At 42.7% G+C, this 26,883-nt stretch overlaps 1 protein-coding gene across 1 annotated transcript; it reads left to right on the top strand.

Moving 5' to 3' along the window:
- Positions 1-665: 665 nt before the first annotated feature.
- Positions 666-26,331, top strand: HECA (hdc homolog, cell cycle regulator). Its single transcript, XM_058834807.1, has 4 exons — positions 666-1,013; positions 15,068-16,108; positions 19,213-19,367; positions 22,009-26,331. The coding sequence occupies exons 1-4, from the start codon at positions 782-784 to the stop codon at positions 22,171-22,173; spliced, it is 1,593 nt and encodes a 530-aa protein (XP_058690790.1). The 5' UTR covers positions 666-781; the 3' UTR covers positions 22,174-26,331.
- The last annotated feature ends 552 nt before the right edge of the window (positions 26,332-26,883 follow it).

The following is a 26,883-nucleotide window of genomic DNA, read 5'->3' as shown; positions in this document are numbered from 1 at the left end:
GCTGCCCGTCGACAACGCCTCTCTCAAGGCACGGCGCTTTCAGCTCAGCTCCGGAAGACGGCAGCAGTTTGATTCTTCCTGTAACTCATATCCTAAAGGCTCTCCCCTGAACCACGGAGGTTCCCCATCAGGAACCACATGAGCTGAGAAATCCAAAGTCCGGGTTGTGCTGTTGCAAGGCTTTGTGATCCCTAACCCGCCCACACCCCCCTCCCTCCCCCACGAGACGGCATTGTTTTGGTTTCCTTCCATCCCCTTTCTATTCTTGCACGTTCAGCTGACATTTGCCAAGTGTTCCCCGCTGTCTGGACATTCACAGCGCCCGGGACACGGCGGCGGGAGCGCGGGCCGAGGCGCTGAGGGCGAGGAGACTCCATCCCCGCTGGCCCGCCCCGGCTACAGCTCCCACTCCCGCCCCGACCTGCCCCTCCCGGGCGGCGCGACAGCCCGTGCCGGCGGGATCGGGGGCTTTCCCTCTCCCGACAAGCCCTTTCCGCCGGCCGCGCCCGCCCCAGCCCCGGCCCCCCCTCCCCGCGCACGCCGCTTCCCGCTGCCGCCCGCGCCTGCTCCGGGAGGAAGCGGGGAGGCGGGAGCGGGCGGCCGGGAGGGACACGCCTTTCACCCTCCCCGGCCCGGCCCCCCGGGCCCCGCCGCCCACCGCGGGCGCGGCGCAGCGCAGCGCGGCCGCCGCCGCCCCGCCATGAGCCGGAGGTAGCGGCGGCGGCGCCTTCCGCAGCCGCCGCCGCCCGCCCGCCCCGCCGCGGCGGCGGCCGGGCCCGCGATGCCGAACCAGAAGGGCGGCAAGGGCAAGAAGAACAAGCGCGCCAACAGTAGCGGCGACGAGCAGGAGAACGGCGCGGCGGCGGGCGGCGGAGCCGCGGCAGCGGCGGGTGGCGGCGCCGCGGGTGGCGGCGGAGCCGGAGCGGCGGCCGCGGGCGGCGGTGGCGGAGCGGGCGGCGGAGCGGGCGGCGCGGCGGCCGCGGGCGGCTCGGCGCCCGGAGACGTCAAGAGCGGTGAGCGGCGGGCCGGGCCCCGCGGCCTCCCGCCGTGGCGCAGGCGGCGGCGGAGACCGGGGGGGCGGCGCGGGGGGACCCGCGGGGCGGGGGCGCGCCCGAAGAGAGGGGATGCGCGGGAGGACGGGCGGGCGGGTGTCGCCTGTGCCGTGCGCGGTGCCGCCGGAGGGATCTCCCCGAAACGCCCGGCGGGGCGGGGGCTGCGCGGCGAGGTGTCCCCGCCCGGTGACCCGCCGGAGAGCGGGGGCCGCCCGGCGGCGATGCTGAGAGCGGCGGGAGCCCGGGGCACCCGGGTGCGCGGTCCGCGGGCAGAGCGCATCCCCGGCGGGCGGGAAGCGGCTGAATCGGAGCTCCGTTGAAAAATCCCCACTTTATTCCGTCACGATTAAAAATGGAGTCCTGCTTTTCGGTCAGTTTTGTTTGCCGTTGTACAGCAGTTGGGTTTGTCAGGGTAACGTGCTCACTTCGCATCAACCATTTTATGCTGCCTTTGGTCGGTGGGTTGGATTTTGGTTCGGAGCGGTTTCGGTAAGGTGGTGTCTTGCGGAAACTTGCATTGCTATTCCTGTTTGTTTTGCTGCAAAAGGATGTGTCAGGCTAAAACTAAAGGCAGGCAAAGACTTTATTACAGGTTTACTAAGCCAAAAAACCCCACCTCTTAGGTGTGCTGCTAGATGTACAAACTGTGGTGCAGAGTCCCTGCTCTTCACTTTTTTCCTCTCCCAAGCTGGATTTCAGCATTTTACTCTCCCTGCTTTTCCAAAAGTGGGAGGGTGGCTACAACAGGTATTATGTTTTGTGGTGGTTGTTTTGCCTACTGCTGTTAGAAGGGCAGTTCCAAGTGTCTTGGTTTGGTTTTCAAGATGTCTGATTCCCATGTATTATTTATTGGAAACTTTTCCTTGGAAATATTAGCAATTAATTACGAATCACTTTAGCTCACAAGGTCTTTGCCAGACTGTTTTTGTAAGAGTATTACTCCAGAGAATTATGGAGAATTATTAAAATTTCATTTTTGGGTTTGTTTAGGGTTTTTTTCTTTACTATTTGCTTTAGGTGAGTGAATAAGGGAAAAAAAGAAGAGACATTAACAGGAGTTAGAATATTGCTAGAGTATTTTTCTCATGACTTCAGTATGGTAATGTAATATCTCCAACATCCACGTTGCAGTTGGCTTTTCTGTGGTCGGGGAGAAACAATGTTTTGAATTTTTTTTTTTTTTTTGCTCAGGCACAAGTGGCAGTAGTGGTGCGTTTCTGGTGTGGCTGTATTGCCTGTAGATGATGAGGCGGTGTTCCATCTGCACATGCCACAGGAGGTGATGCCAGTGAACACTGGTAGTTTGCTAGCCAGACAAGTTGTCAGTCTTTTTCGGTTGTGAGACTGTGTATCCTCTGTGCTTGACAAATCCTTCCCCTGTGCTGGCTGGCTTCCTCACAGGTTGAGGCTGCCTTTCTGACATCCAAACAGAGGTACTCCTTTATTCTCTCTCCCCCTGCTTCCACATGACTTTAATGGTCAGAAACATCCCTTGACTCTATCACCAAATCCCTCACTTTCCCCCTTTTTGCCCCTTCACAACAGAGGTACAACAGCCTTGGCTTCAACATTTGCTGTACAGTGCCTGGTCAGCACACCTGATCTTTGCCTTGGCAGGATCATTGCATCGTGTCATGCTTTTCTTTTCAGATAATCATAAAGGCTGGAGGGGTAGATGTGGTTGCTAGCTTTATTTTACACTGGCTACTGCCCATCAGATAATCCTGAGCTGTAAGTTCTGTAAATTGTATTCTCGCTGGTACGTGCAAAGCTTTCAACAGTTTTGGTTCAGGTTGTGCTGCAGAATTGGGAATCTGGCTCATGTGCAGGGAAAAGATGAGACAGTGATAACAGATTCCATCAAGTTCTCAAACCCAATGAATCTGAAATGAAGCACTGTAGTGTAGCCACAACCCTGGAGGCAACTAGCCCATTACTAGACTTCAGACATTTGTAAGAGGCTGTGCTCTAGAGGGTTGCTTGCTCACTAAGCAGTTTATGGAGGATGTGGCCTGCTGCAGTGAGCGGTGGGGTTAATAGAGTTCTGCTGTGCACAGTCAAGTCTTGACTGTTTGTGGGAGACTGTCTGGGTTGTAGATTAAGTCTGCTGGTTTGCAGGGTAGCTCCTAGCCATGCTGCTTTTGGACCGTGCAGCTGCACGCTGTGACTTGTGCTGCCTGGGTTCACTGGTCCTGTGAGACACCGGGCTCACTTTTCTCTTCTGCATTGTCACCATGTGCTGCTCTAGCGTAATTTGTGTGTAATTTGTGGTATCACCGCTCTCCTACTCCACCTGTACCCTGGAAAAGTGGTGGATGATCATAATGACATAACCTGCTTTCCTTCGTGAATGTGACAGGACAGAAGTATGCAGAGATGAAAGCTGCAGGTTTAACAGTTGAAAGTGTCTGCGCAGACCTTGGCTTTGCGTCACGATGTCAGTATGATGTCTAATTATGCAGTCACATCAGGACCCTGCTTCACTCATGAAGAGATAATGATTCAGATATGGGATTTTTTTAAGTCTCCACAGTTCACTGTGTGGTCCATGTATTGTTTCTGCCCCTCATCTATGTGGCATAATGAAATAGAATTTTTAATTTCCTCTGGGCTTCTCTGTGCAGCCCTGACTAGCTGTGCCATATGATTGGGAGCTGCCATTACAGCATCCCTTTGTTGTGGAAAGTTCTTGTTCACTTTTACATTTTGATAAATTTTGCCTCAATCTGCGCACAGTTTTCACTTTAAACAATCAGTCAGTTTTGGCATGGTGACTGAGAAATATCCAGCAGACTTTCGTCCTGCCCCAAGAGGGCATTTGTTTATGTTTTTTTTTGGTGGTATTTCAATTTTTGCATGTTCAGAGCTCAAACTGTGGCTTTAAGGGTTCTAGACTCCCACAGGAGAATCCGGAACGCAGCGAGCATAACCACTGACCAGATGTGATGCCTTTTCTCACCTTGCACTCTTAATTTCTCAGCAGGTATTGGGATCATGCCTATGATCAAGGGGTTCACAGCCTCTAGCTATGTCCTCCGTTCCTATCTCTTCCATATCAGACCATATGATAGATTAATAATCTTTCTTGACCAAAGTGCATCCATTTCCTGCACTAGGTGATGCACAGGTCATGGAGAGGGGGTTATGGGGTGTGGGTGGACTAGTTTAACAGCATCACAGTGCACAGGGAAACAGAGATGTGATATCACAGAAAGCCTCATTTCTTAGATTACCTATCTTAAGAGTGATTGATGTTTCTAAAAAAAATTTAATTTTCTCATTTTCTAGCTAGTTTTCGGGGTTACTTTTCTTAAAATCTGAGCTGTCATCATGTAAAATTATACCAGCAACTGCATGGGATTTTGCACTTAGCCCATGAATGACAGTGTTCCTGATGGCAGTAGTTGGCTACCTTCATCTGCAGACATAAATGAGTATAACATTTTGTGGATACTTTGCCCCATCATCAGAAGAGGAAAATCCGTGGGGTTTACTATTAAATCTGAGGAGCAAATTCCTATTCTGTCTCTGCCTTGCTGAGGCTGGACACTTTGACTCTCTGCTCCAGTTGTTTTATTTCTCTATCCTCTAAACCTCATGCTCTAGTCTTCACATACAGTTGTTTCTGACCTTGTATTCATTATTCTCTCTGTTTTCTTTGCCTTGTTTCCATTCTTCATCTCATTGTCTAGTCGAGCCAAATCTTCTTCTTTGGGTTGGTCATCCCTATCTTAACAACTTGCTGTTGTTGTCATCCCCTTGTTGTTGTCACTCCATTCTCTCCAGCACTGGTGCTGTGAGAAGACTAGAGAGAAGGAAAAGCTGTCTCCTTAGCTATGCTTTTTCCCTTTAATATGGAATTCATTAAAGCCAGCCAAATTAAATAATAATAATAATAAAAAAGCCCTCAGCATAGCTCATAACTGTCTCTAAATTGCTGTCCTATGGTATACTGGCCACTTTTTTTAAGATTTTTTTTTTTTCTCCCCCTGCCATGGGTGACCCCTTAAACTGCACAAGTGGCAGAGTTGCTGAATTGGTGGGTTGGCAGGTGGAGCTGCTGGCAGATTTGTGTGCTTTTGAACACTTCACCTGTGTTTCACAAATTTGTTAGACTAATTTACTTTCAAATAAAAAATTTAATGTAGGAGAAGTGTATGGAGAGGGAAGTCAGTTAGCACAGCAGTGACTCATGTGTTGAATGCTGTGACTGGCCAACAATTATGATTTGTTAAAAAAAAAAAAAATTATGTCCTGGATGTGGGATAGTTAAAGAGGGACAGAAAATTCATCAATGCAATGTTTAATTTAAAAATGTGCTTCCAGACAATGAATTGTTGTAGTATTTAAGCCTGGATTAATATTTGCTGTCAAATGTTCCCTGCTGCATATAATATCCAGTTCCAGTTTGGCACTCTAGTGATGTTTAGTATTGGCATCTTCTTATTATTTAGCCTGAGGGAGTCCCATTGGTATCAGTGAGACCACCTGGAAAATTAGGTTTCTATTCTGTTGCAGTGACTACAAAATTTAGTACCGATTAATTTACTAAGGGGAAATCATTCTGCCGACAATACCATTGTGTTCTTCTAACTGCAGAAATCAACTGAATGCAAATTTCTCTGTCTCTATCAATGCAAATTAGGTTCAAAAGGACTTTCATGTTAGTTTTAGGGTTTTTAAAACTATGCAATTACATGCTTTGATAGCAAATGCAGTTCATGTTCTGTAAATCTTTGCAAATGGAATAATGTTCATGATGTTACTGAGTCAAATATTATCCTTTAATCCAAGTGAGTCCACACCAGTTTAAGTTTGGGGTTTTTAAAGTTACTTTCTATCAAAATGGTTATCAGTGCCCTGACAGCATTCTGTATTCATGTGATTAGTTATTGCTCAAGTGTAGTGCTTTCATGAGTAAGGTTTAGACTTGATGTTTGCTCTGTTTCATACAAGGAAATACAGTTTTTGAACTGATTGCTTTGCTTTGTCTGTACTCATCCCATATCTTACTCCCAGTGATCTAACAAGTAATGACAAAATGATTTCTAGCCCTTGGAGACATTTGTAAGTTTTCTTCAGCCTTGCTTACATCCATGCATATTGAGACATCCTTTGATATTAAAGTACTGTCATGTCTGGCAGACATCCATCCTTCTCTGCTTTTCTTCCTGCAGGATGTGTGAGGGGAAAAAAACAGAGGAAAAGCTTGCATTCAGCTCAGAGTAAAATACTATAGGTAATCTTCAAGGTGTCTAAATTATAGGAGGATTAGTAGGGCATGGGTTTTCTTTAAACTGTTTTGGTAGAAATTCAAATAACTTCAAGGAGGCCTCTTGAAGCAGTAATCTAGTCACTGGAGTGGGTAATTCCATTTTGAAAGCTTGTGGGATTTTGAGTGGAGTACTGGCATTTCTTGGTAGACTTTAGTGACATTTATCTTGAGAGCATTCACTTCAACCTTTATGTCTTTGTCTCTCTCAGTCTATCAGTGCTCCTTCCTGGGCTGGAGAGGGATATTGCTGTTGTTCCTGCTGGGAGAGGAGGTACCTTCTGTTGGAGCTGGGCTATTGAGTGTGCCTGGCACTGCCCATCTCCACTCTGTGCTCCCATAATGGGAGCAGTGTACAACGGGGGTCTCTGTGTGCTACACAGATGCCAGAGGTTGCTACATGACAAGGCTGGGAGCCAGCATGGCATCGGGAGGGAGATGGCTGTGGGACCCAACAGCTCCACATTAGGAGCTGCTGTCTTGAAGAGACGCTGGGTACTGCATCTCCTGTTTCCCACTGAGTTTCTACCACCTTCTTTAGCTTTCAGCATGGAAAGTAAAGTATGGTTTGTCGCCCTGAAACTTGGGAAGGATAGACCAATGACACAAATACCCTTAGATATGAAAATATAAAAGGTGCTGATACCTCTTGATTCAACCTGCTTTCCCTTCTCTCTTGCCTTGTGCTTTTAGGCTGGGTGCGGTGGCTAGCTGGCTCTCAGTCTGAGTGAGTCCAGCCTGCAGTGTTTACATCTGTGCTTGGCATTAGAGCATCTAGTGCATGCCACAGTTACCTCTGCTTCCAGCATGAGTTGGAGTTTGCCACTGAAAACTTGCTAGGGCAGGTGCTGTAGAGTCTGCTTTAGTTATTATTAGAATAACTGTTTCTTGAAGCACCAAGGTGAGTTCTCTGTAGCAGTTAAGTTATTAAAAGCTCTTGGAAGGCTAAAGTGAGAGGATTTATTGGTGCAAGTGCTTTTCTTTGGGAACAATTCATGTGCAGACTAAGCAACTGCCAATGTTCAAAACACATTAAGGCCCACCAGTGTTGAGATAGTCATTAATCTCTGCATTCACTGTGATAGAGGCAATCAGAAAAATCCACACAATGCTGAGGAGTCTTCCTAGCTGGAGCATGATTGCTAATGGCACAAAGAACCAATTGTCTTCTGACCTGGTTAAACCAATTCAGTGTTCACCTGGGAATATTTGGGTTACATAGTTATCCTGGTACTGATACAGGTAGAGGCTTAGGTCTGTTCTGTGGGGATATTTCCAGTTGGATTCAGGTGTTACAGCACAGGCTAGAGCAAGATTTCTCCTATACAGAGAGGGTCTGTACATCCCAAGCAAAAGCCAAAGCTTTTGTTTATGATTGTTTTCTGTATTTGGACAACACATATTCAATGGAAAGAAACTGGCTAAGTTGGCTAGATGATGATTGTAGAGATTATGGTGATTTCTACAGGACCATATGAATTCTCATGTTGGGTTTCAGCAGCATAGGCAGTAGGTTCAGCTTGGAGCACAGATGGCTGTGTAAACAAGCTACAGAATTACTGTGCAGATGTGAGTGCCTATCTTCCTTAGTTTGTACAGTTTCAATCTTGATTTTCTGCCTTACTTTGGTGAGGTGATGGTTGAGCTGGGTGTGGGTGGCTGAATGAGAGCTGCAGAGAACTGTATCACATGCTACTTGCTGATTTCATAAACAGGCATTAGCTCAGACTGTGCTGTTAGAAGGTGTTAATGTGGCAGGTATGAGTTAAGCCTTCATGATTTCTATGGTGTTTTCCTGCCGATGTCAAGTTGCTAGGTGTGGTTTTTTTAAATTTATTTGTTTTATTGTCGAGAGATTGCCTTGGAGGTCAAGTGTGAAGTTAACATAAGTGAAGTGCATGGAGATGCTTCTAGCAGCTACTGAGCCCTCTGGGAGTCCCATCACCTAAATTCTCAGCTGAACCAGGGTTTAGCAGCTCCAAATTACCTGAAATCTTTTCGAGGGAAAGGTAATCACTTCATGTTACTGCTCAGTAGAATTAGTGACGTCTTGCACATGGGGTAAAGCATGAGGGAGCTGGGCTGCTTATGGCTTTGCTCTCCTTAAATCACTTGTGAGAGTAGGTGTTGCCTGCAGCTGCATGGTCCTTGGGGGCAGGATTGAGCTCTGGATTGGCAGTGTCAATATGTAGGTGTGTAATGGATGCAAAGCTGTCAGCCAGACTGACTCCAGACGACTTCTCATTGCAATGGCAGTGTGTCTGTCCGTTGCTTGCTGAGAACGGACTGCTGGCCTTGGCTTCTCTTTCCAAGAGTGTGAGGGAGTCATGGCACAGAAAAAAGCCTGTGTTAAGAGTGGCTTATCAGGTACTGCTGTCTTGTTGTTTTCCCTTCCCTCCTGGAGAATCCTCCTGGAAGCTTGATCATTCTGCAAAGAATGCTTAAGAAGTTTTGAAGAGATATCAGTCATCATCAGTGAGTGTTACCAGTATAAGCCCCAAGCTGAGCTGTTTAGAAATACTTCTTTTACTGTTTGTCAGCTGTCATTTGTTGTTGCTGCTGCACTGAAGATCCAAGCCTGCCTCTTGGATCAATTTGTGAAACGTTTTTTCTCATTACATTCTTCTGCTGCACTTAGGCTCTTAGAAAAGTGACCAACCATTCCTGTATTGCCATATTATTTGTGTTATTTAACCAGTTATCAGTATGACGGTACCATTTTGTCACACCTTGGTAATCTTTGGAAAATTAGATTGTATTACAAGGTTCAACAAAGCAAATACATCAGATACTTAATTCAAGTTTTCTCTTTCTGTGTGTTTTGTTGTGCTGGTTTATTTTCTACAGCTACATTACAGTATTAGTACACTAATATTGTGTGACTTCAATTAAAATAAAGCTATGCTGATGGCAGAGGAAATTCAGAAGATTCATGCAGATGGTTGGTAGGGAGTGGCCTTCCCCAGGAATGACTCAGCTCTGGTTCAGGCTGGCAGAGCGAACAATTCCTAGCTGTGTAAGGTTGTGAAGAGAGCAGTGTTTGTGGGAAAGCAGAGTAGAGGTTAAAGTGTTTGGTTTGCAAGGTATATGTCCCACAGGAACCCTTCTGGCCTAGGTAATGTGCTGGCAACTAGCGTGTCCTTGGCATAGATGAAGAGATGCTAGAGTAACAGTAGACCGAAAGCAAGCCATAGTCAGTGTCTTGCAACCAATCCAGTGACAAGACCTTTCCCTTCTTTTGGAGATAATTTCTTTTTCCAGATCCAGCACAACCTACTGTTGCCTGACAGTTGTTTTAAGATGACAGTAGGGCCGTCTCATCCAGCCACCACCGCACTTCCCTCTTCCTCTGCCCCCAGACTCACATGTTTAACACCTCCCTTGAGTTTTACCAGAGATGGCAAATCTGTGCAGTGAGCTGAAACCTATGCCAACAAGTATGGGAAATAATTATCTGTTTCTGTTCACTGACTGAAAAACTCTGGTGCTTAACACAATGGATAATGTGGGAGCGTAGCAGGGGAAGAGCGAATTTTGCTTTAGGCATCTGCATTGAGGACTTGGAACAAATGACAGCAGTCACGAAACTGAAGCCATGGAATCATTGCATTTGGCTTGCTGGGTGCATCTTTGGTTTTATGATGGGTGTATAAACAGAAGTAAACAACATTCTCCTTAATATACTTCACCAGAAGGAAGTTCCTCAGGCAGCTGTTGTTCTGCTGCTTTCATTTGGGTCATAAAATGGGAAGGATGGTCTTCACATACTGCCTTTTTTATTAAAAGGTAGAACCAATTCATGTAGGAGGATTTTTTTTTGTTGTTGAAAGAAGTATTTCTCAGATGTTCTGTTTCTATTTCTATTCCTGGCTTTTATGGATGTTTATAAACCTGAACAGAGAAAATGAGAAAAAGCCAAACAAACCAATCCAGCTTCCTTGCAGTCTTCTGTCATTCTCGTTTTTGAAAGAAAAGTTAATTTTATGGTGGCTCTGTCAAACGTGAAACATAACCTTGTTTAAACATTAAGCTATCTTTGCACAAATGTATGTGTGTTTGGAATATTGTATGTTATTTCTGTTTTGGAAGACATTTATGTACTGCTCCTTCCAACTATTTTCAAAATCACTGTTCCAAATCACTACAGAGGAATATGAGAAAACATTTATTTTTTTATGTGGAAACATAGCGTCTTGAAAGAAGCAGCACGCGCTTGTAGTTGCAACTTGACAGCCTACGTTGAAGCTGTTCTTCTACACAAAACTGCATGCTGTCATGTTTTGTTCTCTTAGGCTGTGAAACCCATCTTGAAACTGAGAGTTAAGCAGAAATTCTTTTATCTTTATTTTGGTGTTCTTTTGAAAGGGGCTGCTGGGAGAATGGATGTTGCTCTGATACTATGTAATCTTTCATTTTCCCTGCAGTTGGGTTTCATAGCTTTGGAAATCAGAAACTTGTTGAGCTGTTAGCTACTTGAAAGCAAATTATATTTAGGTGACAAATCAGCTTGGGGCTATAGGTGTGGATGGGCAGTTTGGCCATGTAATTTCTATTTACTTCCCATCATAATCTCTCTCGACCGTGATCGTTAACACCGTCATCATAAAACATGAAGTCAATGATTCTAGCTCTGACTTTTTGAAGAAAATATCAAAATTTATTTCTAATTATGGGAAGTTTAAGGGCTTGATAACAAGAATTTTTAAAGTTTTGTAATAGTGAAAAAAGTGCTCTGTTTCAGACCACTTTTAAGGGTGGGGATTAATGGGAGGAGCTCTTCACATTACCTGAAATGTGGCTCCCATACTTATCTGAATGCTGTCTCTTTTGCTTCTAAGGCATATCTGTTGCCATGAACTGGGAAAATTGCACAAAAACTGCTGTTTTCTGTTTCTCATTTGTTCTTTGTGCAGGAGCATGTGGCATGGTTATGTTTGGCAGGAGACATGGGTACAGAGAAGTCTGCAAGGGATGTTCGGTCCTGCACAGTCTGTTTTGTACAGATACACCTGCTGGAATTTGAAATGTGTGGCAAAACCAAATGCTGGCTTGAGGTTTTTCTATGCTTTTCAGGCAGTGGAATTTTCTGCTTTCTTAAATACAGGAAAACTACAGAAAGCAGTAGAACTTTCGATTGAGACAAATTAGCCAGGCTGGGCTTCTCAGTTTCTGTTGTGGAAATACTGCAGCAGTTTAATCAAGGCAAACCAGCAGACTTGACAAAAGCAAATCTGTATCAGTGAAAGCAGGTGCTTTGATTAGCATGGCATAACCTGTGCTGTGGAGCATGGCAACATGGCAGAGAGACCTGTTAGTTTTCTGGAGTATTTCCTATGCAGCTACAGCGACAGTAGTGAAATGTCAGATGAGTCCCCAGAAGAGGCGAGTAGAGACCAGCTTCTTCTCTTAGCAATGATGTTTTCCAAAGCAATCTCAGTGCCACCATTTAAAAGTTCATTGGAATCTTTTGCATGATGGAAGGCTTTGTTTCTGTAGCTGTCTTCCACCTGCTTAGACCTGGTTTTGCGGTGGTGATTATGTGACCAGCCAATTCACACTGTGTAGAAAGCAGACCAGATGAGGGAATGTGTGAAAACTTTGTAATCATCTAGTTAACTTAAATGTTGAAGAAGACATCGCTGTCCAGAACTTGCAGCTTTGCCTTTTCTTCCCCATAATTATGCTGTGTGGGAAGGTAATCTGGCATCTCTAAGTTCTTAAGGAGAAACTGGAGAAGATCTCATTCCACAGTGTTTCCACTGACTGACTAGGAGAAGGGGAAAAAAAGTCGGTTGAAAGTCGCCTTTATTTTAGCCTCTAGACACACAGTACGTGATCATAATTGAGTAATTGCAGACATATTCTGTGGAATACATGGGCTGTGGTGATGTTTTTTGTACTTCAGTCACTTATTTTATTAATTTCATTTTTTGTTCACATAGTGAAGAGTCTGTAAACTTCTCAGGGGACTAGAGATCCTACAAACTCAAAAATGTCTTCAAAGGCTAATCAAGGAAACACTTTCCTTTTCTAGTCAGTTAACTATGCCGGTATGGATGAACAAGTATAGTGTCTGTATTAAATTCTAGACTTGTCTGTGTAGTACTTTCTCAGCTGTCAGCTATAATTATACCTGCAACTGTTAGAACATTTACTCTCTGAAACACAGTGAGAGCGTAAGTGGATTTTTGGCATGTTCTTTTTTTGCTGCCTTCTTGCAGTGGTGGAAAGGAATGTGTACCAAAATAGATGAATAAAGGAAATGCATAGGTGAGAACTGTTCATATTGGTGCCTCCAGTTCCTTGCCTCACATATGACTTCTGATGGTTTTCCGTCCTTGGGTTCAGTTTAACTGGCTTCTCTGAGGTCGATTGCATAAGGATGCTATAGTTGTGAACTTTGCTTTCAGACCTTAAATGTGATGAAAGAAAGACTGACAAGGAAGAAAATCTTTGCAGAGATGCTTGCTGTGGTAGTATGACTTGAATCAAAGTTTAGGAGAATGGGTGGGAAAATTCTTTGAACTCGTGAACTGACAGATTTTGTTTCAGAGCAGGTAAGTTATCACTCCTGCTCTTGGCCAGCAACATTATAGTAAATAATAGCAACATTATACTTAATAACACACAGTAAAAGAGTGGAGAAAAATTAGTCACTGGTAGCCAATAAAATTGTTACTTCTCAAAGACGTCTCCAAACTTGCACATTCTTAGCGGGCTTTTCAGAGACGTGAGATGACCAATTACTAAATATTTGTCACATGTACAGAAAGAACTTCCAATGAGTCTCTAGGGAAAGCCTCTCTTGTCTCTGTTCTCTCCAATTTGGTAATTTGTTTTTAATGTCTGAAAAGTCCATATTTTGAAATTAAATAGGCTTTTTCTTCTTTAAAGGAAAGCTTTGGGGAATGTGTTTTGCTTGCAATTTATAGACCAATCCCTGAAGGAAAGGTATTGCAGAAGAACTCCTCTTGCAAGTGTGCCACTTCTGGAATTAGAAACAGGGACAGAGAAGTTAAGTGAATGATGTGGCATCTTCCAGGGATTGTCTCAGGAAAGTTTTTCTGTGTTATTTGTGCCTCTTTCTTCAGTGTAAGTTTTAAGAACTATAATAATCTTGAATTTACTGAAGGTAGCCTTGAACATTTTGTTTGTTTATAGCCTTTTCCAAAAACTTGCTGGGAAAAGGACCACTAGCATGGCAAAAGTCAGTTATTGTAGAGCATCTGATTTGTGCATTACTGCTGTAGCACACGTGATGATGGATAGTGTGTCTCTTACCGAGTTGGGTCAAAATATGTCTAGCAGCATAAAACCTCTAATTAGACTGCAAATTATTTTGTGTTATTTGTGCAAGAAGTGATAAGAATGGGATTGAAAACAGTACAACAGAATGGCGTTTTTTTGCCTGTTCATCAGATAGTAATTTAAAGTCCTAGGGGAAAAAAACTTCAGTCATGGCAGTCTCTCTCCTCAAGGCTCTGTGCACCTCTGCCATAGGTCTTGGGGCTCTGGCTGGGACTTCAGGGGAACTTTAGGAAGCTGATTGCTGTGTTTTAAATAGGGTGAGCAGCACTTGAACACAGAAGACCCTGAAGAAGCCTGTTAATATTTGAAAGCAGCCATACAGAGGTTAAAAGGCAGCCTGACAGCCCTGTTGGAGCAGTACTTTCTGATGAAGTGGAAGAATTAGGAAGACAGAAATACAGAGAAATATTTTTTATACTTGAGTAAGCATCTGTGGTGGGGGGCAACCCGCTATAGCATTTAAAAAGTTCTTGCTTTTACTTACTTAAACTCCAGTAGAATTTTTCCAATCCCTTTTGAGTCTCCCAGCTGCAACAGAGCAGCCAGCAATGGGAGTTATATGTAGTCTGTCGTACTTTGGTGAGGAACTGGGAAATGTCACTGGTTCATAAATTCAGAACATTCTATTGTAGAGCATTTTTTTGTGTAGAAGCTGATATCGTTGCTGTGAGATAATTGAAGGAAACTGTTCTTTCTCAAAGATACAGCAAAGCTGCTACTTTGCTGATAAAATACCATGTTGCATTTGGATTTTTTCACCTGTCTGTGCTGCAGAACTGTTTGGTTTGTGAAATTTAGCTATCCAGATCAGTGGTGGCAAATACAGGTCTTTATTTGCCTAAGCAGTGTAATGAAGGCCCTCCTTTTTGTACTAGGAACGTAACCTCTTTGTCTTGCTTTTCAAAATTCTCTGCTTCTTCCTTCTCTTCCCTAGCTGTTGTCTCTTGTTCAGTCTCAAAGATCAATTCCTGCCTCTCCCCATGATTGTGAAGCTGAGCTTACTTGCTTGCTTACTTGTATTGCTTACTTGTTTTCCAAACAGATATCTTTGTGAGTTCTCTCCATGTTGCCTCTCAGGGTTCAAAGGAGCCCTCCAGAAACATTCACAGCGCTTTCTCCTTGCTTCTTAAGGCCTTGCAATGGTATCCACAAATGCTTGAGGAGGGCTAATGCTTCTGAGGTGCTTTTGTTTTGAATATTAAACAGATAGTAGTGTCATTTTCATTCTTTATTTGTGCATTTCCTTATCTCCTTTCACATTCTTATCTCTTTTGGGCAAATACTGCTTTTTGCACTGACCCAGAGGTAGTGCTTGTGGCTCTTTAGTAAGCCAGGTTTTTAGTAAGACCTTGCGTGTGTTTGTCACAGTGTTTAAAGAAAGTACTGCAATAAAGAGGCCATTAAGTTATTAATGTATCTGTTCTACCTTCCACAGAAGCTCCTTGTGCTACTCCACTGATCTGTAGCTTTGGAAGGCCGGTGGACCTGGAGAAGGATGACTACCAGAAGGTTATATGCAACAACGAGCATTGCCCCTACAGCACTTGGATGCACCTTCAGTGCTTCTACGAGTGGGAAAGCAGCATCCTTGTCCAGTTCAATTGCATTGGCAGAGCCAGGAGCTGGAACGAAAAGCAGTGTCGCCAAAACATGTGGACCAAGAAGGGATATGACCTGGCTTTTCGGTTTTGCTCTTGTCGGTGTGGGCAGGGTCATTTAAAGAAGGACACGGACTGGTACCAGGTGAAGCGAATGCAGGATGACAAGAAGAAGAAATCAGTGTTGGAGAAGAGTACAGGAAGGTCCATGACAGAGTCAGCAGAGGAGGCCAAAAAAGGCAGGCCGGCCAACAAGCCGCAGAAAGGCTTGAGTAACGACCTCCAGCGAAGGCACTCTATGGACAGGCAGAATTCCCAGGAGAAGGGCGTCATGGGTGGCAGCTATGCCGTTCGCTCACCTTGTGTCTCTCCCGGCCAGTCCCCGCCCACCGGCTACTCTATCCTCGCCCCCACGCATTTCAGCGGCCCTCGTTCCTCCCGATACTTGGGAGAGTTTTTGAAGAATGCCATTCACCTGGAGCCCCACAAGAAGAACATGGCTGGTGGGGGCATGTTCAGGAATGCACATTTTGACTACGGGGCAGCTGGCTTGCAAGCACATAGATCAGGACACTTCGATACCCCTGTGCAGTTTCTGAGAAGGCTCGATCTATCTGAGCTGCTCACTCACATCCCCAGGCATAAATTGAATACTTTTCACGTGCGGATGGAAGACGACGCCCAGGTGGGCCAAGGGGAGGACCTTCGGAAGTTCATCCTTGCTGCTCTCAGTGCCAGCCACAGGAACGTTGTAAACTGTGCTCTGTGCCACAGGGCGCTGCCAGTGTTTGAACAGTTTCCGCTGGTGGACGGGACCCTGTTCCTTAGCCCATCAAGACATGATGAGATTGAATATGATGTTCCCTGTCACCTTCAAGGTACAGGTTGTCTGTCAGTCATGCTAGGTTTCATTAAATGATGGAACTGCCTTCTGTGCCCTGTCCCTGCCATTGCAGATTTTCATCCCGATTCTGCATTTTTAAGCAGTTCTGTAAAGCTTGAAGTAATGTCCAAAATACTCACGTGGATCAGATTGAAACACTTAGAAGGAATTACAAAAAGATGCCATATAGAAAGATCCATGCCTTGTGTTTGGGCTTACAACTAAACAAGTTCTGATCTGATTTCTAGGTAGACGATGAGAAGATTTTCCAGCCAATCTGTTCTGGAGCATATGCTTGCTCATTTATCTCTTGAGAGCATACATCAACCTTTTAAGCAACCTTTTCAATTTAAGCATGCTTTGCTGCAGCCTGGGTGAAAATTGTATTTGTACCACTGGTGAGGTACCTCTCATCTGCTTTCAGACTAGAGAGTATCAGTTTTGTTTTGTAGCTAGGTACTATTTCTTAAACATGGAAAAGGCTGTAGTCTGGCCTGTGATAACACAGGCCTGGAAGGGTTGGATGCTTTTAATATAATAAGAGTAAGCTTTTAATATGGTGTGTTAAAATTGTAGTAGTGTATTAGTGAAGGTATTAGACTTATTTCCAAACTTGGACGTGCTTGAGCTATGTCTTGATAATGTCCTAGGTCTCAGATGAGTTGAGACCACAGCATGTGTTTCTTTTTTCCTCCTAGAGAAACAAATGAGTGTGAGCCTTAGCTCTTCCTGAAAGATGTGGCCCAGGCTTAAGTGATCAGGGTGGTACATGGCTAGATGTGCCTGTGCTGCAGCCTGCTGGCAGTCAGCATGGCTAAAATAAGTCAGACAACGTATTCCTAGTCTGGTGGTCAAAAGCATAGAATTGTATGTTAAAACATGTGTTGGTAAGGCATTAACCAGAAGTATTTTAACATTAAAATTTCTCACCTTTCAATAAAATACATTGTATCCCATGCATGGTCATAATACGTGTTATGTAACATATCTTTGCTCAGTAAAATTTGTGTTTTATTTTTTTTCTTTCTTTAAATCACTGTGCACTAAGCCACTAAACTGTATTCATGCTAACATTATTGTTTCTGTCTTGCCTAATGTACTTTAAGGAGAAAAAAGGATAGGCAAATACACAAGCCCGAAAAGTTCCAAGATAAATAGAGTATATGTATGTGAGATAACTATGCTTATTTTCTTTGGTGGGGAGTCACACAATGTGCTTGTGATTTTATCAGTACAAAAAGCTGGTTTAGTAATAGTGAAACTCATTGTTTGTTAACATTTGCCTCTAAGAATGAAACTGTGAAATTATATTTTTTTACCTTAATTATTTCTTAACTGTTGGATGATATATCTGAAAAACTTGTTCAGACAAGTTGCTGTGACTAATTGTTAAAATTTTTGCCTCCTTGTCCTGGGTAAAACGGTTTATTACCAGAAGTACTCTTTGAAATGAAATTAAGCTGTAAGGTGCTATTCCAGGCTGTTACTTTCTTTTCAGTACAGAAAGTCACTTCAGACATGTTTAAGATACCAGGTGCCTCATTTCCTATACAAAAAATATCCTGAAATTAGGTGGTGAGGGAATGTACTATTTTAAAGTGCAGAAACAATGCAGAACTTCAGATGGGGAAAGTTATTTATCTTCCTGCTCAACACAAGTGCTGTGCATAGAGTTGTTTGAACATCACCAATCTCAAGTGTTCACTTTAGGAATGGAGTTTATTATATTATTAGGAACAGAGTTAATGATATGTATTATATGTATATTATATACATTTTAGTTTCATCCCATCATGTTTTATAAAGCTGAACGTGCCAGTGTAGAGTAACTCAATTTTTACCAGCTCACACTAGCAAGTGCATTTTGTATGAGTAGTTTAAGAAGAGTCTATTTTTCTTGTTTTTCTAAAATAGTTGGCTTAAAAACCAAAACAAGTAAAAACACAGACTGTTAATTTCAGAAGTGTCTGGTATAGACTAACCATAAATTACTAATATTTTGTTCCCATTTTTTGTAGAAGAGTTACGAGATATGTGTCTGTTGAATTACAGTTTGTGGTGTGTTCAGTGCTTTGATGCTAGAGCACAAATTGCAGTCCAAGGTGAACACATGTTAGACACAGTCCTGCTTTGTTGCTGATCTGTAATTTCGCTACTGCTTAACCCTGTCTTACATAGCAGTGCAAAATCTGGTACGTTACAGGATTAGTACTCGTTGTCAGGCCACTTCTAATAGCCAACTATTAAGTTGCAAATAAATTTAGTCACTACAAGTCAGGCATAATCTAGTTTCCAGATCTTTATAATTTATGTAGGAGTTTATTTTTTGGTGAAAGTTGGTCTCAGATTTTGCATTGGTTAGTTTAATCACATGTATGTAGTGAAAATATTTGATTTTCAAGTCTGAGCCACTTGTTTTTTATAGAAATAAATGTTACTCAGGTTTTGAAAATCATTGTGCATACAGAGCCTAAGGCTGTGATAGAGCTCAATATAGTCATAGTTCTGAATGGCATGTTAAGGTCTTTGTATGTGCAATATGTAATGTAAATATACTTGTTGTTAATGAACAGTCAGAAGAAAGTACACGAAAAGAGTTTGCTCTTCAGACTGTTGCATTTTTTCTGTGGGGAATATTAGGTCGTTGGTTCCCTCTTTGCTGGAAGATATGGGCAAGTTGTTAAATGAATCTGTACCAAGTTTGCTAATAAGCTTCAGCACTTCTCCACTTTTTACGTTAGGTGGGGATGAAGCTAGGGCAATGTTCTGGTTTTGGAAACACAGCAGATGATCTTACAGCTTAACCTGGCATCTCTTCTTGGAGGTTTAGCAACTCCTTTTATAAAATATTTTGCTAAGACCTATCAGCAAGTGATGTAAGGGAGAGTGGGCAGGGTGATGACTAATTCCTGAGTTCTGCACAGCTTCAGTCAAGCCCTCTGTATTTCCTATAGAGAAGTACTTTATAATTCACTCTTTATAAAGAAAAAAAAAAAAGATGTGATTTGTATCCCTAAAGGTCAGATACCACATTTCAGAAAATGTCTGTTTTAATCTTCTCTTTCTGTCTCCTTAAGATGTGTCTTTTTCTGTCCACAGGAAGGCTTATGCACCTCTATGCTGTTTGTGTAGACTGCTTAGAAGGGGTTCACAAAATTATCTGCATTAAGTGCAAGTCCCGGTGGGATGGAAGCTGGCATCAGCTGGGAACTATGTATACCTACGATATTCTGGCAGCATCTCCCTGTTGTCAGGTTAGTACCATACATAAGTAAGACTCATGAGGTGAAATTCCAACTGATTAGATAAAGTCAAGGCTGTGTATCTCTTCTCCCTTTCCTCCTTCCATCCTTCTTTTCCAGCCTGTACCTATGAGCGCAATACAAGAGGTCTGATGGTTCTCTCCCTTTGTCTTAAGAGGTGCAATGGCCTTTAGGTAGACTAAAGTCATTGCAAGGGTCAGTGATTAATACACTTAGCTTTTTTAATAAAGCTCCCTTTAAATGCATTGGTAATTAAATCTGATGCTTCATCACTAGCATCACTAGTGTCAGGTATAGTTCCATTTTGAGCAGATGTTTCTTGTTTCCAGAGTTTTTAGTTCATAAATTGTCTTTTATTGTAATTGTAGCAAGAAGGCACCAAGGGAGCAGAAAGGTTCAGAGTGTCTTTGTGCTTGGTGATTACTCATCTTTCCTTAATCTTCTTCGTTGTGGCTGACCCTGGTGATGGTACTCACCCACCCACAGCCTGAAGCAACGTCATGTTCATTAAATTCTCACCTCATCTCTGCCTTGAGAGAGGAAGATCCAGTGCCTGGGGCTACTCCAGAGTAGATGTGTGCCTGAGACAGCAGGACTGTTTGCATTTCAGAGAATTAATTGTCCGTGTGGTGGACAGAGCACTTCTGCTGTGCAGGTAGGGGTAGACAGCTGTGAAAAAAACATCTGTCTGGGAATGATTCAGTGCTCTGCTTGAGATGCTTGGACAGACAGGTGGTGGTAGTAGGTTAGGACAGGAGCCTTGCAGAGATGCGCCCATTCAAACTGGGATCACTTTATGGTAATGTGCATACTTTAAACCATCTGAAATACCATTTTGTCAGTATGCAAAATGATGGTTTATTTTGAATTTAACGTATTTAGCAAAATGTGTTGCTCAGAAGGCATGTGGTATTGCTGCTGCTGGTTAAGGTGACATTGGTAGCAATTATAACTACAGACTGATATATTACCTCCGAATTTAATTTCTCTTGAGGCTGTAACTTTTTTTAAAAATAGAAACTTTTAAAGGTAAAGAAAGCTGATACTGATTTTCTACCTTTGTAAAAGTCAGCAGCTTTAAATCTGAATTGCTTCTGTTGAATGTACAAGAAAAGATTTAAGAGCTTATTATACAATAGCCTTAATTACATGATTAATGGACAGTGTGACAGTACATGGTATAAGAACTGACTATAAAAGCATTAGCTGCAATGACTGTGATTGCCAGATAATAAGCATTATTGTTTCACCATGATTGCTACAGATGGTTCTGTGCATACAGAAAAGTGACATTTAAATATGATATATAATGTAATTCCAAATTGCCTTTCTGGATTTATTTTGAGTAATTTCACGCCTTCCTTCAAAATATTTAATTCTACATCAGAAATCTGCATGTAGAATAATGAACTGCAGCCATTGTCAGATTACTAACTCTTAGCTGATGCGCTGGACAGTAGTAAAGGAGAAAACACTTTGGTTAAGAATTCCATAACAATTCATAATCTAGTAGATTGTATTTCTTAAAATTTTTGCTTTTCAAGCAGGGCAGATAGTAGTGAAGCTGTTGATTTCTTTCTTGTTGAGTCTGGTCTCAACAGGGATAGTACTTTAATAATTTCCTCCTCTCCTCATTCAGGAAAATCTCTTAAATCAAGACAGCCTAGACAATACTTTTTGTTCTTTTCAGTTCAGGGCTGAAGCTTTCATTAGTGTACTGGGCTGTGAGGTTAAACTACGGTGCAGCTCAGGCCCTCACTGCTCATTTGTCACCTTTACTCTTTAACTTCTTTACAGTCTCAAATCCTTTCTGCTTCTCTTGAGTATTCCAAAGGGCTTGCTGAGCTTTCATGCTGCCTGTTGCTTTCTTTGTATCAGATGGGCTGTGTTTCTCAGCTAGATTTCTTCTGAAGTCTCACTTTTTTGTAACAGCTGAATATTAATAGCTCCGTCCTTTCTCACCTATGACCTTGAATTATTTCTCATATCCACCCAGTTAATGTTGCTTCTTTCTCAGTTGGATTTTGTAGAATGGTTTTTGTGTTGATGTTTAGTTTGTGTAACCTGATATGTACTATAAATGTTTAAATAGATACTTAAAGTGACATAATGCCATGTTGTGCTGATAAAGCAGATCAAGTTTTACATTTGTTAAGCCAAAAGATTAAAATGCTGGTGTATTTCATAGACAGATGATGTTCAAACGTCAACCTAAGTGGTTGAATTGCATGACACAAATATGAAATTTCTCTCTTTGCTTTGATGCTTCATTAATGATTTATTGAGACACTACTTCTTGTGCTAGGACTTGAGGAATTGATTCAGAGTTTACGCAGCACAAAATAAACCTTGGTATTCTCTACCTCCCATCAGTCAGAGTGGGAGGTAACCCACTCCCCAGAATTTGGTGGTGGTCTTCAATGTGAAAGGTATGGTGTGTGCCTGTGAGTTCCCAGTCCAGGTGAGGAATGTCCTTACCAGCACATGCCATTACTGACAGTCTTGACTGACCCCTTCTCCTGCTGAGGAGGACAGGGGACTGCCTCTGGCACCTTCTTTTCCAGAGGTGAGAAGCTGAGGGGAGTGTGGTTATTTCAAAAAGTTTTTTTGTTTGTTTCTTTGTTTTTTACAGGCTCGACTGAACTGTAAGCACTGTGGGAAGCCAGTAATAGATGTGCGGATTGGCATGCAGTATTTCTCTGAATACAGCAACGTCCAGCAGTGTCCTCACTGTGGAAATCTAGACTACCACTTCGTGAAGCCATTTTCTTCATTTAAAGTTTTGGAGGCTTATTGACGAAAGCTTTGCTTTAGTAATAGCTATTTTATGGGTATTTCAACTTTATTACATATCTTTTTATAGGATTCATTCTGTGATGAAATCTAATTTCTTTTCTAACTGAAAGAGCAGCTTCTTTGTCAGTGTACATATTAATATGTATATATACATGTTGTTAAAACCAGAATCCTCCTGACAAGATTTCTGTGAAGGTTGGAGGCAAGCCAATTTAATGGCCTTTCAGTATATCCCATGTGTGGGGTAAAGTTCAGCTAAAAATGATTTGGGTTTATTTTTTTGTATAGTTGTAATTCAGTTTATAGGAAGGGTGTGGGGAGACATAAAGGACAGAGAAATATGTCCTGTTGGAAAATGGGTAATTGCGTAGGGTTGTTCCTCCAGCTTGGTGGAAATGGGAAATCCTTGGAAAGAAATGATTCTGTTACTGTTGAATTCATTTAGCCTTTTACATTGGTTCCCAGGGGTGCAGGAGCTGGCCCTGTGTTGCCAGTCCCCTCAGCAGGTTTTCTTTCAGATTTCCCATGACCGGAGCAAACTAAGGTATCATGACAAGTGAATGTAAATGTGTGCCAGAAAATGCAATCTTGAATGAATTCTTTTGGCATCGTGTCTTCCTGCCATGTGTGTTTGATGTGCATTGCCCTCACTGAGTTACAGTGCAGGCAATAGTGCTGCTTCCAACAGGGCTGTCATGTGCCCAGCTGGGTCATCTGCTCATACCAAAACAAGCTGGAAATCTTAAAATGCATTGTTTAAAGGTGTTTCTTCACAGACATTTAAGGGAAGGAACTGGCTGAGCTGAGCGGGGATGGGATTGTATGTGCCTGGTGGGACTGAGGCCTTGCTGCCTGCTGCAGGCTTGTGTGCCTGGTGTGGAAGGAGAGCCATGAAATGGGAGCTGGGCCCTCAGACCTGTATGAACTGAGAGGTCCTGAGTACAAAACATGTCATCACTTTTTAAAACAATTCATTGCTGCACCTTCGTCTTTCAAAATTGTGTTCAGTATAGGATCTAAAAACAAGGAGATGTTTTATTAAGAAAGCAAACTTAGCATATTTACTCTCCACATGCCTCTGTGCTGTACATAATAGACTGCATTAAGCAGTGAATTTGTATCAGAGGGCTTGGCCATGTAGACTCTGCAGTTGTTGTTTCTTGACTCCCATTTCTCTCTTCCTTAAATAAATTTTTTAAAATAGGTCATTAATCTTTTGCTTGGTTTCTCAAATCAGTTGAGATTTAAGGGACGTTTGTTTTTTTATGCTTTTCTTGATAGCAAAAAGTGTTTGTCCACCGGAGAGGTGTGAGTTTTGTTTCTGTTTACATGGTGGGATTCTTTTTTGTTTCTTCTGAAGTCTTTTGTTTTTCCAAAGTAGAATCTTTATAGAGTGTATCTGTTGAAATCACAGTCTTGAAAATGGCCCTGATAGTCTGCCACCCTGGGAAAGAAAACAAAACAGTCAGAAGCCAAAACAGTGTTTTTTCTTATGTTGGACTGAAAATTACACTTTCTGCTGAATTAAAAAATTATCGTGCACATAAAACTCAAGCTGAAGATCCATGTTTCTTTGTGCGCAAAAATGCCAAGTTCAGAGTTTTATTTCCTGGCTGTCTTCACTGCAGAATTAATTCCTTTTAGCATTAGCTACCCTTCAAGGAATACCCAGGCTGCACAGAGCATTTATGTTGGCACAGTTTGAGTGGCAGTGTCCTTGGGTGCCACGCAGCACATGTGGTCCAGTGCTGGTCTGAACAGCCGTGTTAGCAGGCTGTGGTAGCCTTCAGCACTGGTGCTCCTCTCCTTCTGTGCGAGTTCCTGGGCTTGGTTTTGGGTCTGGAGCACGTTCTTGGAGTTTTGTGTAGTTGTCCCCTTTGCAACAGTTTTGGGAAAATCTGGGAGAATTATGGGAAAGACTTTGAGAGACTTCTGACACTGTCCATTCATGGCTACCACAAAGTTACACTGGGCCTGGCGGCAGTGGGACCAGCGCTGCACCCATTGTCCATAGGAGCAGGACCTGGCCTGGGCATACCTGAGCAGGAAGCAGATAAAACCTAATTAGCTGTGCAGCGTAGACTTCCCTTGTGAAGAGCAATCAAATTATAATTTGGATTAACTCCTCCACAAGGATGAGCCCTTCAGCTGTGATGGTGTGTTGAGCAACCTGCTGGAGTTAGGGTGGCTAACAAGGTTGGAGTTGTGTTTCCCGGCAGTACCATGAGAACCAGACCAGACAGGAAACAGCAGCTGTTGGCAGTGGCCTGAAATCATGCAGCAAAGACAAAGCTCCCGTAATTAAACAATTAAAGAGAGCAATTAAAGCTTACATCTCTTCCTGTAGGTTCGGTCTTGAGTGCCAGTCACATGTCATGAGTCTATTCCCACATAGGATACATGGCATTTGTGTGCCCACTTTTTTGTGCAGGGGTGAGAGGAAGTGTCACTGTACAATGCACATGGTAGGGGAGAAGTGGGATCTGGAGTTGTCCTAGATACTTGTTCACTTGCTTCTTAGAGTAGCCTAATTTATAATTCTGCCCTTTAAGTTCTTGGATGCCTCTCTAGACCTGTATGTGTGACAATCAGAAATGAGTAGACATGGAATAAAGGGAATATGGTCAGCTTTAAAAACAAGTGTATGAGAGATTGTATAATACATCCAAGTCAAAACCAGGAATGAAGCAGACTGAGAAAATGGGAAGGGGAAAGCACATTTAAAGTCTTAACGCTGACAAGGAATTACATACAAATCTATTTAAGAAAACAGTTTAGTTCTTTGCCAGCTTTTCATTTTAATTCTGCTGTTAAATGAGTCTTATCTACTGCTAGAGGAAATGCCTATTTTCTTGTAAAACACATCTCTCAACTGGAGGCTAGCAGCACACATAGCACTGTAAAAATGATCCTCAGTGGAAACCAGCTAAGCTACAGAAAGATTCTTCTGAACTTTCACTCCAAAGTACATTATCCCAAATTCGTAGAGGCTTTCCCTGCTTCTTGTTGATACTGAAAGCTACCCTTGGGTTACTGCAAAGTGCACAGTTTTCTGTAACATGCAGATTCCAGTGAAGCAGTCAGCCCCCACCTTTGGCCAGGAGAGTTTCCTGGGCTTTGCAGAAGTGGAAGCACAAATGCAACTTCTTTGGGACCTTATGGCTACTTTGGAGGTTAAACTAGACCACAGTTGTTCTGCTTTCTGTCTTGACAAGCACTGGAAGTAGTTATGAGCTTACAAATGCATCATAAGGGAAATTACCTCCCTAGCTAGGGACCTGCCTGCTTTGCTTATTTGGCTAGTTGATTCTTCATTACCTTTCATTTTTCTGATGCTGTGTGTTCTTTTTAAGATGGCCCATGGTCAGATTAAATTTGCCTAAAATATGTTTTGTAAATGAGAATGCAGTCCTCTGGATTTGGAGGTTCATTCTACTCTTCTTAAGTGCACGATACTCCTTGTGATAGTAATAGGAGTTGCATGTGCAAATGCTTTTCTTTCCAGTAGTTAACTCTCCTTTCTATAGGAGAGGCTTGCATTTAGGTAGACTTCATATTTTGGATGTGTAACACTGATTTCATCCATCAGTAAGATGTCTATAAATAAATTTTGATAACCATAACTAACAAAATGGACATCTTTTACATGCTGATGTGTAATTTGACATCTACCAACATGAACAGCCTGAAATTGTTGTTCTGTCTAATGCTGCAGAGTCATTGAAACTACAGTTTTTTATAGCCAGACCATAGACTATCCTATAGTCTATTTACACTAAAATCTCCAGTAATGAGCAGTGTATTCATAGTGAGTTTAATTGGAAAAATAAGGAATATTCCTACAAGGGAGGCATCTACCCCAATATTTTTTTTTTCCTTTTTTTTCCCCCTCCCATGTATTCCTCATTTTGCTGTACCAAGTAACCAAGGACAAACATGTTGTAAGGCCACTGGTGAGAAAACCCCTCAAAAATATACTTGTCCATAAAGGTTTCTTGTTGAGACATTCTTGGATTGCACTTTTGCAGATGGAAGAATATGTACATAGCAAATGAATGTTGATGAAATTAAAATAATTGGTTATGATATCATTTACATGTGTTGTTAGAGAATATTTTGTTGTGAGTTCTCTGTATTAAAAAGTAATAAATACCAGACAGCTAATGGTGTGGGTTCTTCTTTCCCTGTTCTCTGGAGTAGTTTCTTACACCTGCTCTTTACAGAATTACTCCAGTTGCCTTAAGTTTGAAGGGCGGAGTAAATCCAGGTTCTTGGTGTCAGTTAAAATGAAGCTTTGTTTGTTGTGCTACAGGGGTAATGGTGGGGTGTGTGTGATGTGTCACCTTGCCAAACTGAAGTCCTCTTCACTTTGTTGACGTCAGAGTTGCTCCTTCTGTAGCGCAGTCGGTCCCGCAAGAGCAGTTTCAGGAATGCCCGTCTGCTGTGCCAGCTGCTGCCTGTGGGCTGAGTGGAGGACAGAGTGCTGAATCCTTCACTTCTGGTGGAGACTGTTAATGGAAATGTACCCTCTGATGCCTGTGAAACATCAGAAGAGCTTCTGGAGGGGAGAACACAACAGGGTAGCACCTAGGATAAAAGCATTTCCCACATTATGACAGAACACTTCATCTCTGAAACCCGGCTGCAAATGTTTGCTTCCTGTCTAAGGTTTTTCAGCAGTTTAAGTAATGAAATCATCCATTTTAGCAAA

The sequence above is a fragment of the Poecile atricapillus genome, chromosome 3 (assembly GCF_030490865.1).
Source record: "Poecile atricapillus isolate bPoeAtr1 chromosome 3, bPoeAtr1.hap1, whole genome shotgun sequence".
Lineage (NCBI taxonomy): Eukaryota > Metazoa > Chordata > Aves > Passeriformes > Paridae > Poecile > Poecile atricapillus.
This window is presented reverse-complemented; position numbering and strand designations above follow the sequence as displayed.